This window comes from Manis pentadactyla, chromosome 2 (assembly GCF_030020395.1).
Source record: "Manis pentadactyla isolate mManPen7 chromosome 2, mManPen7.hap1, whole genome shotgun sequence".
NCBI lineage: Eukaryota > Metazoa > Chordata > Mammalia > Pholidota > Manidae > Manis > Manis pentadactyla.
Genome location: NC_080020.1, coordinates 130,099,004 through 130,110,261, shown reverse-complemented (window position 1 = coordinate 130,110,261; position 11,258 = coordinate 130,099,004). Strand labels below are relative to the sequence as shown.

The 11,258-nt window shown below is 46.0% G+C and overlaps 1 protein-coding gene across 2 annotated transcripts in view; it reads left to right on the top strand.

Annotated features, from left to right (window-relative positions):
* The first annotated feature begins 747 nt into the window (after positions 1 to 747).
* OTULIN (OTU deubiquitinase with linear linkage specificity) overlaps positions 748 to 11,258 on the top strand; it is a 31,316-nt gene continuing 20,805 nt past the window's right edge. Inside the window, exons 1-2 of one of the 2 annotated variants that reach the window (XM_036896664.2) lie at positions 748 to 1,056; positions 7,735 to 7,811. In XM_036896664.2, coding sequence (XP_036752559.1) covers positions 881 to 1,056; positions 7,735 to 7,811 — 253 coding nt within the window. In that variant the 5' untranslated portion in view covers positions 748 to 880. The remainder of the gene's footprint in view (positions 1,057 to 7,734; positions 7,812 to 11,258) is intronic. The other variant, XM_036896663.2, reaches the window with a different exon arrangement.

Here is an 11,258-nt window from a genome sequence, read left to right as displayed (position 1 = left end):
CAAAGCTGCTCATCTTTAGAGGCTACTCCTCTGTTCTCTTCCCAGAGATGACACCTTCTGCCGCCTTCTGATCTCTGAAGTCTGTTAATTTTTTTTCCCTTTGCTCTTGATCCTCTTAAATCAAGTTTCCTATTTTAAAGACTACAGTCCAAGAACACACATTGTGCTGCCGTTGTTCAACCGCTGAGCAGAACCAGTTCGCCCTTTCCGCCCTCACGGAGGGGAAGGACCGTGACTGCCAGCCCTGGAGTGACCAGCCTGATCCCCCACGAAGACCAAAGCGCTCCGGGCTCGGGGGCGGGTGGTGACGGAACTGTCACCCGGGGAAAGCCGGGCTGGCCGCACAGCCCACATCCCTCGCTTCACGGTGGAGGAAACCCCGCCCGGCACAAAGCGACGCTCGGAAGCCCGACCTAGCATTGCTAGGCGCCCAAATACGTCAGCGCCCTTCACACCCAGGACCTCCTCCTCCTCCTCCTCGCCGACAACTCGTCCAGCCCCTCGGTCAAGGTTTCCCCTCCCTCAGCGTCAGGCAGAGGAAGCCGCCAGGGACACTCCCGGGCTGCGCGCGGAGGCGGAGCATACGTAGTGGCCGCGCGTCTGTCCCCAACGCCCACTCCGTGCCGGCGGCTCAGCTCGCGCAGGCGCACACGCCGCGTGGCCGGACTCCCCGCCCCCGCGAGCTACGCCCCCTAGGTGCGGGTCAGAGGCCGTGGGGCGGGCGGCGGTGACGCGCGAGGAAGCGCCCTGCGCATCCTCGGAAGCCGGCGGCCTGAAGATCGGCGGCGGCGGCGGCCTCGGCCGGGCTTCCCAATTGGAGGGGTCGCGGATCGCTCAGAGGCGGCTGGGCCCCTGCGGTTCCGCCGCCACGGGCGGCCCCATGAGTCGGGGCACCATGCCGCAGCCCGGAGCATGGCCGGGAGCGAGCAGAGCGGAGCAGCTCACCCGGGAGGCGGGGGCCGCGTCCCCGGGCCCCGCAAGAGCCGCGGCGCGGGAGGGCGGGAAGGCGGCGGCCGGCGGGCAGCCGCGAGCCGCGGTGCGGTGCCCGGCGGAGCAGTGAGTGGCGGGGCGCGGCGCGGCGGCCTCGCGAAAGCTGGGCGCGGGGTGGGCTGGGGACGAGCCGGCGGGGGGACCCTTCGCTCCCTCGGTTCTGGGTGAGGTCGTCGGCGACAAGAGGAATTTGAAGACACTTGTATTCAGTGTCCGACTACAATGTTCTCCCGGAGGGCCCGTCTCACAATTGTGGTGACCCAGTGCCCCCCGTCCCCATTTTTTTTTTGACATCTGCATAGCTCTAAAGTTAAAGAGCTTCAGAAACTTGGAAAACAAACCCGAGAAGCGTATTTTGTTCTAACTAATTCCCCTTGGCTCTTTCTCGGGAAGAAAGGTTGCGACTGTCACAGTCACAGGGAAACCGAGCCACACGACATGTTTGTTCTTGAAAGGCAAGTCGCCGCCTGATGAGCGATCCATCTGTTAGACTTTGGACGGAGCCTGACCCAGTTCTCTCGCTGGTTAACGGCTTAGCCTGACATCCCCACCCCCACCCCCTGTAGTTTTAAATACGAAGGGCAGTGCTGGTTAGATCGATTATTTACCGAACTGTACAGAAGGTGGCATTGATCGGAAGCGTTTATAGTTTCGGCCTGGGTCTGGGATGGAAGCAGAAAACTTTTAGGCTGAAACTTTTTATACACTTAGCTCTAGGCATATATAAATGCCTTTGGATTCCAAAATTGACAACCAGTTTGATAGATTGATTGGCTGGGAAGTTGAGTTGTAAGGTGCCTTCCCTGCCCTCCCCCGCCTATTTCCTTAAAAGGGGTCCTTCCCAGGTCTATTATGCGGACAGTGTGTTATAATAACTCTTATTTGCATGGGTCCTTGCCAAAGGCTTTGATAGTCTCATGTATTGAGCACCCAAACCCTTTGGGGTGGTATTACGCAGGCTTGATGGGTTTAGGGCCACTGGGAAGTAGGAGGTCTCAAACTCCTGCCCTCAGGAGCTAGGCCGGTAACATCAGTGAGGCTGGCCAGGTGTGGACCATGGATGCGTGGAGAGCTTTGCCCATCTCTGTTGGGGGCAGAGTCCACTAAGTTCTAATCTATAGTTGCCGGATTTTCAAATACCCTCACTTTTTAATGAAATGTCCTGATTTTTAAATAGCATTTTATTTTTTAATGGAAACCACTGTGCAGGCCCCTATGTGAGCTTATGTGGCCTGTGGCTGCAAGTTTGCTCTATGGATTAGAGATCTACCTCAGCCTGAAGAGGGTAAAGTATGGGGGTCTTCTGCTTCTGGCCTTCCACAGCCTGTCCTGGTTCCTAACTGCTGCAAGCCTGGCTGCTGCTGCTAGTTGGTTGGCCCTGGTGGTCAGGTCTGTGCCCCACTTAGAGCCCCTGTCACTCAGCCTTAGCAGTTTCATGCCCCAAGAGATGCAGAAACTTTGAAGCCAAAAAGTACATTCCCAGAAGTACGCATAGTTATTTGGCAAGTTTTTCTGCTGCCTGTGGCTTTCTGAGAACCTGGGGGAATGGGCACTATGGGAAAGAGCACCTCTTTCCTAATGAGAAGGTTTTGTGGCACAGGTGCCTCATGTCTGCTGTCAGTACAGGTATGGATTTGCAGCCAAAAGGAATCTAAAAAACCCAGCCTGTGTTTATCATTCTACATATTAGGAAACTGAGTTGCAGATTCCATAAATGCTACTTGAGAGTATGTTTTCAGGCCAAGTTCCCTGATGCCTGGGGATGAAGGTCCCCCCATCTCTGTCTTCCTCAGCAAAACCAGGCAGAAGAACATGATTTATAATGACCCTCCCGTCCCCTCTCCTAGATCTTTGAGTGCTGTGATTGGCTGGCATCCCCTGGACAGGCCTTAAGGTTGGCTCCCAAGGTGTCTTAGGGTCCTTTTTGAAGAAGTCTTAGGTTAGACCAGCGTTAGTTGACTTTTCTTGAAGCTTTCTCACTGGTTCTGTCAGCAGGTCTCCTAAGCTCTATTCCTTGCTCAATCCACCCCTACATTTGAAACTTCTGCTCTTGCTCCTAGTTAAGCTAATCCGTACTACAGTCCCTGAGGACTAAGATGGCCCTCGGACATGATTGGTGGCCAGGCCATACTTAGGGAATTGAGAAGCAAGACTACTCCATGGCCCTTCCCTATCTGTCTGATGGTGGGACGGAGTTTGAATCTGGAGTCCACAGGCTGGCTGTGTGTGACAGGGAACATAATGTCTGTGAACACCTCTGAAATTGAAGACCAAGTTTCATGTGTATTTTTTTCTGTACTGAGATTTTGATGAAAGCTATGATTTCTCAAAAGAGCTGTGAACAACAGCAAATTGCTAAAACCATTGTTTTGGGGTGTTGTGAAATACTGTGTGAATGTGTTTTCCCACCCACCTTATACCTTAGCAGCAGCTCCTCAGGGGTATGTTTGATGGGGTAACAGCTACTCCCTCTTGCCCTTTCCCCCATCGGGATGTAGAGACTGCTTTAGGGTTCAGAGCCGGAATGTCTCTGAGAATCAAACCTGATTGTTGAGGGTGTCTGGGTTGTTCCCAGATTACCTCTGGAAGTCACATGGAGTAGCACGAGCGGTCATGGAAAGTCCACTTGCAAGAGGGAGGTGGAATTTTGGCCTGGGTGCTGGTACTTTCCTGCATTTGATGTGTTGTTCACCCATGTCTACAACCGCTAAGTGGAGAAAGACTTGGTTTAGTGGTCTTTGCTTTTCCTGTGCCTATGTGGGCAGGTGCTTTGGTGTCATGGTGGTTACTGTCTCATCAGCACTGCCTGGGCCATTAGTCTTCTAGGACAGCCCAAATTAAGCATGAACTGCAGCGTTCAAATCAAAATGGTCTCACAGTATGAGTTAAAATCATACTCAGTTTAGTTTTTTTAGGCAACCAAGGGGAACCTGGTGCAAATGTTCATAATGGTGAGTGATAACATGCTGTCTTGTTGGCTTTGCATGTATGTTAGAATTGACTTTTGTACAATATTTATATCAAAAATTAAACTACTGACTTCACAGAAATGTCTTTTGCTTCACTGAGCTCTGTATTTTTAGCTTATAGCTTTTGTTCTTGGGAATAGTATAATTTTATGTATATGTAGTAAGCATTTTCAAATTAAAAGTTTTCAGAAACTCTTGGGCAGGTCTTTGAACTGAGGAAGAAGAAGGTTATAATCTAGTATGCAATGCCATGTAACAATGGTGTATATTGCTTTAATATTAGGAATAAAATATTTCATCTCTGCCTTAAGAGAAAACAGGTGCTTGAAAATACACTCTTTAAAATAACATTATGGTGCAAAACTAAGAATTTTCTAAGTTGAAATTATTAGCATTTTGGTTTTAAAATGTAACTGTTAAGTGAGCATTACTCACATGCTATGGTCCCCAATAAATCAAATCACATTTAAGATTTTACTTTTCTAATGGTCTGCATGTTTTCTAGAAGGAAGCTATTTGCTGGGGTAATCATTTAAGTCTGTGGACATCAGTGGCCTCTTTTGTGCCAAATGGTGGACACCAGCACCCCCCAACTTGACATAAAAGAGCGCCGTATTTCTGAAACTGCTCAGCATTGATGATTTTATCTTACCGTGTAATATCTCTTTTCCTTTCATTGTTTCACTACCTTCCTTTCCCATAACAAAAAGTCAAACTTCTAGCTGTTTTAGATCCCCAACTTAAAATAATTTCTATTGTTGTTATTTTCAAAGCTTTAATATTTTGATACTTAAAAAAATTAAAGCGAAGGTTTATTGAGTGAAGTATTAACATTATTTTTATTTTTCTTGCTCTCACACATCTCTCTTTCCAGTTCATTGTCCTTATTTTGGATGAATATTTCATTTGGCTGTTAAATGTGGTATTTCTGACCATATTGATTGAGCTTTGTTGCTTAAATTAAAACTTATCCTTTCTCCAAGGAATACAGCTTTAGGATCATTTTCAAGCAGGCCTTTAAAGGCTTTATCACAATTTTCTTGGTGGCTGTGGAAGTTAGCAAACAGTTGTGCACATGCTCTGGATGAAATCTAACTGTGGCTTAAGTAATTTGAATGGACTCTTGGCCTCCCATTCATCAATTTCTGCTTTGCTTCTTATATATATCTTGAATCACTGCTTTTTTCCCCAATAATCTCCCTTTCTGCTCTGTCTTCCTTTTGCACTTCGTTCTCCTGTTGATGTCTTTTTGTTCCTCCCCTGTTGGCCTTTGTGGGATTTTGTGTTTGTGACTGTACAGAGAGATGCTTGTTTAGAAAACCTCCGCTGGGCACTGGTGGTGGTTATTTTGTAGATTCAAAAGGAAGAGGACAAAAGTGGAGCCTGTGTACGTGCAGTGTAGCTACAGAATTTGCCTGAATTATAGTTTTAGCAACAAAGAGATTCATAGTCTTTTAGAACTGAGTTGAGACCTGGAAGAGGAACTATGTAGATCACGTAGCTCTTGTCCAGTCTTCTCATATTGAAGATGAGAAAGCTGAGGCCAAGTTTAGAGAAGTGGCTTGCCTAGAGGCATGCTTCTGGTAATGGTATTGTGGAAATGATTCACTTCAGGGCTTGTTTGTTAGGATCAGAAGTGCTTTCCTATTTCCTAAAGCTAGAAAGGAGGATGAAAGGTACCACTGGATTATTGAAAGAATAAGTAAGACATTTAGTCACTTTTTATTTTAGGTGTTTGATATATAGTCCCTGTGAATCTGGTTTCTGTTTGTTTTTAACTCTGGCACGGGCTCCGTGGGTGACATCACACCTTTTACTTGAAATCTTGAAGTCAGAGCACATGGAAAGTACCTTTTCCCTACTCGGTCCCCTCAACCCCACACCATTAAGAAACACACATACCATCACCTTTATTTAGAATCAAAGGAATAAGACATGGTCATTGGGTGAAGTGTCTGAATACTCTGCACCAGTGGCTATAGTGTGAGGATAAGAATAGCTAACCTTCTGAGTGCTAAGTATTGTACATGTGTCTGTTTTCACAGCGGTCCTTTGAGGGGAGTACTCGATTGGCCTTGTTACCAGTGGTTAAGGTTAGGCACTTAGAAGTGTGGTTTCTTTAGATCCATGGTCATGTGGCTGATAAGGGCTGAATGAGGAGTGCTTACATCCTGCCAGTGTAACTCTCGGGGCCCCACTCCAGCCATGGCACTCTACAGGGGGTCACACTGCAGGCGTCCTGATGTGGCAGGCAGTGAACCGGTCCCAGGTGTGAAAGCATAGGCTGGTGCTGATCAGACATTGGGACCCTGAAGCGTAGGCGTGGGGGCGGAGTCACAGGATGCAGGCCAGGGTGGTGCAGAAGGGCCAGATTTAGACTTCCCTGCTGATTTGGGAGCCATTGAAGGATTTCGGCATGCTGGGGGGAGGTGGGGTATGGGAGTTCCTGCCTTAGTCTGCCTTTGTCAGCACCCCTTCTTCACCTGCCTCATGTTCCCTCTCACTGCTTTTCCTTCCTCCAGGGCTGTGTCGGCCTGTACTAGGAGCTGGGGTGCAAAGGGAGTTGGGGATGGATTTCTTGAGTTGTTCACTTACTTCCCTATTCTTTATTAGCCTCATGGGCTCCTTCCTGCGTCCGTTGTGCAGGGAGCCGCCTGTCTTGTGTGAGGATGGGATGTGCTGTCATCGGGAGGGTGGATGGGAGTTGGGGGTCTGATCACTCACCTTATGTGTCTGTCAGCCAGTGTCCTTGTTCTCAGCTCTGGGTGTGTCCCGTGCCCTCCAAGGTACTTGGCACCTCCAGTTCCTGAGCCTCTCTGGGGTTCTGTAGGGTTTGCCGCTCTTGGTACCTTCTGGCCGATGCCCCTCCACTGGCATGGAGGCTTCCCTGTCTTCTGGCATTTACCACTCTTGGTCTGCTTTTGGACTATTTGGGCTTTTACATGTCTTGTGGTTTCAGCAGAGATACATCTAGTTGGTGCTTCTGTTGCCCATCATTGTCTCGTTGTGGTGTATCTTGAGGGGAGAAGGAGGCATCTTAAAACCAGAAGTCCTGTTCTTCATCTTGTCTAGCACCCCATGGTTTTTCTCCCTTTCTTGTGCTTGGTAGGTTCTTGTAGCCCAGTAAGTGAGTCTAGGGACTCTTCAGGATGCTGTTCTGTTTATTTAGTACAAGTCAGTAGTAGTGGCAACAACTAAAGCATGTGGCCCAGTACGAAAATGCTCAACAGATGTGGGTGGCTGCTTGTACATGGGATCTGGCACAGCAGGAGCTCCAGGGAAGTTTTTTAGCTTTGGGGTCTTGTAATAATTGATGCTCTCCTACTCTTATTTTTAGTGTAACTATTGTAGAATCTGCTTGTGACATACTGAAGTTGGCAATTGGCCTGCGCTCCTGTATGAATACTGGTGTGGCACTATCACCAGTCTTGGAACTTGGTAAAACAGCAGGGTTTCAGCGAGCAGACACATGCTAAGGAGCTTACAAGTGCAGTTGAGGCATTACTAGAAGTTACAGTGAAAATGGTCTCACAGTGCTGTAGCCGGTGGAGTAACATAAAATGCCTCATTTAAAGTAGGAAACCCTGAAGTGAAATGATAGAAATGTGAGCATCTAAGTTTATAAGACCCGTATATTATCAAATTGCTGTCATGTAATATGAGAACAAAAACTTGCAGTGTCTTATATATAAAATTTTTTAAGCAGCTGCATATTGTGATAAGGAAAATGTCAGTGCAAAAAGTTTTTGAAATGTCTAATTTGGTATGATTTCAGTGAGGAGGACATGTATCGTGACGCGGATGAAATAGAAAAGGAGAAAGAATTACTTATACATGAAAGAGGGTCATCAGGTATGTTTGGAATTGTTTTATTTATAGAGTTCTTACTGTTGGTAGTAGAAAATGCAATTAAATCAGTATATCCATTTTTATAAAATATTGAGATGTACTTCATAAGGAAACATTCTTATACATATGGTCTTATCTATGTCTGATTATTCATTTTGCTTAAGTATGTTCGGGAAATACTATTTCCTGAGGTTTAAAAATGTTATTGCAAGTGTTTTTCTTGTGTTCCTGACATTCATATCATTTTTGCACCTGTGGGGATTTGTTTACTCTCTTGACCCTACCCTCTCTCAGTTCTTGATTTCTTATTTTCTTAGAGAGAGGCTTTGGATTTGAAATGCATTTTCCCTTTCAAGTGGTAGGACTTATTGAGATGTTGGCCATGTGTGTCTTTGCATGCAAATGGCCATGTGAATTTGATTGACTTGTAAGAAGGAATGGTCATGGGGTTGACAGCACAAACTCTTTCTTGGTTCTGTGATTTTGTGTCCCGGTTTCTGCTCAGTCATACCTGCTCTCCTCACTCCCACCAGGCCCCATGGACCCTAACTGCTTAGGGTGAGGCCTTACTCCCATTCTCCTTCACTGTGGGCATGGTTGGCCAGGGTGTGGTGGAGAAGCACCTCCCTACCTCCCCAGTTATCCCTCGTGGGAGCTGAATAGGGGTGCTCCAGTTGAGGGGTGTGCCGTAAGTGATGCCCAAATGGCGTTTTCTCTCTCATTACCTGTATAATGTGCGTGTTCTGTCGGTTTGTTTTGAAAAGTAGCTTTGTTTACTTTATGGTTAAGAAAAATATTATATGTGCAATTAGAACAGAAGTTACAAAGTGGGTTTTTGATGATAATTTTCAAGTCTTCCTCACCAGGTATTGGTAAAACTCTTCACTGAGGTAGCCATTGCTGTTCTTCGTAGGCCCAGTCATATTGTTCCTGGGCCACAGTGTTCGGGTCTCCCATAAAACTTCAGAAGTTGTTTCTACTGCCACAGCTGCACAAAATTCACTTCAGTTGTAGAGTCCTTTTTAGTCATGTTCCTGAGGAGAAGGTGTTTCTTGGGCCATCATTTATTTTTGCCACATTTGCAGAGGTCTGTTGCTTTTTCTCTCTGTCTGCAGGCTCTCTGTCATGATTCTCTCTGTCTGCCATATAACTGCTGCAGGCGGTGTACCCTTCAGCGGGCTTGTCACATTCGTCTGAGATTAGAATGGATCCCTTTATGCTCCTTCCTGCAATCTCAGTCCTTCTGGCTTCATTGCCCTTCCTGAAATAACATCCTTTGAAAGTGACTCTGTAACGGTCTGTTGGTGGGAAGCTGTGTTTGAAATTTCTCTATTTCACTTTCTTCTTTGCATAATTCTAGATGAGCAGTTGTTCTGTTTAATCTTTTTGAAAATTTGATTCCATTGCCCTCTCATTTCTGTGGTAGTTGAAAATATGGCAGTCAGATTAATCCTTGGTAGATATTCTGTCTTGCTCCCCTGTCTCCTCTTTGGTTTTGGTGTTCTGTGGTTTTTCCTTGATGCCTTTTATATGTGGATATTTTTTCTTATAAACATATTGCCTGCGTTTTTTTCTTTTTGAATCCCTGGATGCCTAGTTTTCATCAAGTCAGGAGAATTCCTAGTCATTATCTTTTTGAATATTGCTTTTTTCCTGTTCTCTCTACTTCTTCCAGAATTCTAATTAGACATTTGCTAGTCCTCATCCAGTCATCCAAGGCTCTTAGTTACACACCTTTCCATATATATTTTTTATCTTGTTGCTTCTGTTTATTCTAGACAGTGTTTTCAGATCTTCTTTCTTTTCCTTTCTTTCTTTTTTGAAGAAGTTCTGTTTTTCCTCCAAATTTTTTTTAATTCTTTAAGTATTTAAAACATACTCCCCAGTTCTGATAATTCCATTCTGAAAATCCTGGCAGGCCTAATTATGCCAGTTGCTATTGCTTATTTCTTGTTTCTTAAAATTTTGAATTGTAAGCTCAGCTTTTGTATATCTATGTAGAGTTTGTACAATCTCTCTTGACTACAAGAAAATTTGACCTTGTTTCTGACAGGCACCCAGAGTGTCACCTACCTTGGTCCACTTTATGTTAATTTCTGGACTTGAGTCTCCAGGGTCTTGGAGTCTTGGGTCAGGACATGAATTCATGTCCTGTTCCTGCATGAGAGCTAGCCTACAGTTATGAATTCTCAGGGGAGACTTCCTCTTACCCCAAGCCAGAACTGAGGTCAAAGCAGAAAGTTTTCCTATGTTTTGTTAGTGAAAAGATTTTTATCATCTAGTCCCAGGGTCGGCAAAGTCTGGTTCCCTGGCTAAATTTGATGTGCCATCTCATTTTGTAAGTTATACTGAAATTTCTGAGTCTATATATTGTCTGTAGTGGCTTTTACACATAGTAAAGTTGAGATACCTGATGGCCCTCAAAGCCTACATTATTTGCTCTTTAGCCCATTATAGAAAAAGTGTATGATTCGTATCCTAGGTCACCCTCTGATTGAGAGTCCCAGCTTTCTAAGGGGTTCAGTTTTAACATCCCAGCTTCTGACAGTCTAACTCCTTGTCTTCATCACCGTATTGTGGTTAAGGACCGGATCTCTTGGGTTTTTCAGCTCCTGTTTAGGATCTCCTTTTGTTGTTTTGTTTTGTTTTGCCATTAGAAATATTAATTTCTGGCAACAGTAAGAAGAGTCTATGTAGTCTGCAATTACACAAAGAAGGGAGCTGTTGTTACTCTAAACTGTTTGAGGCCAGGCACTGCCTGTCCTGTGCCTCCAGTGCCCAGCCTAGAGGGTGGCATGTAGTTGCTGTTGGAGCCCAGCTCTCAACAGCAGCAGGGTGGGAATTAAATGCAGGTTATATTGATGCTAGCGGCTGTGTGAGGACCCCATTTCCCCACCCTCGCTGCCTCACACAGACTTCTGATTCAGCACAGGATTGTGGCCTCTGGTTTAGCCTCTTAGCCAGGTGAACCCTACTGCCTCCTTTCCTCCTGCCCCGCTCTGCCCAGGGACCAGGTCTCACCTTGAGGTGGGCGACCAGGATGACTGGAGTGAGGGCTGCAAGCCAGGAAAGCAGGGAGGCTGGACTTTGTTCCCACGAGGCCCCTCCTGCACGGGAAGTGTGCCCTCCCTTCATGCTCACACTCCTGCCTGGTTCCTTGTGCTTTGTGGGAAGGTGAGTGGGAAGGCAGATCCCTGGGACTCTTCCCTTCACTGACTAGACACTCAAAAGATGTTTCTTGAGTTTAAATGATGATGGGTCTTTATTTGAGGGTTGGCTGTGCAGCACTGGTATTCATGGTCTCTGTTTATTGTGCTTCAGGGGTCTGTTTCACTTTAAGCCAATCTTGACTTACACCACAGATCAATGTATCTGTTACCTGTGTATGTGTTATTTTCCCTGTTATGTCAAAGTTGTATTTCTTCATAAAAGTATTCACCATGAGATTTT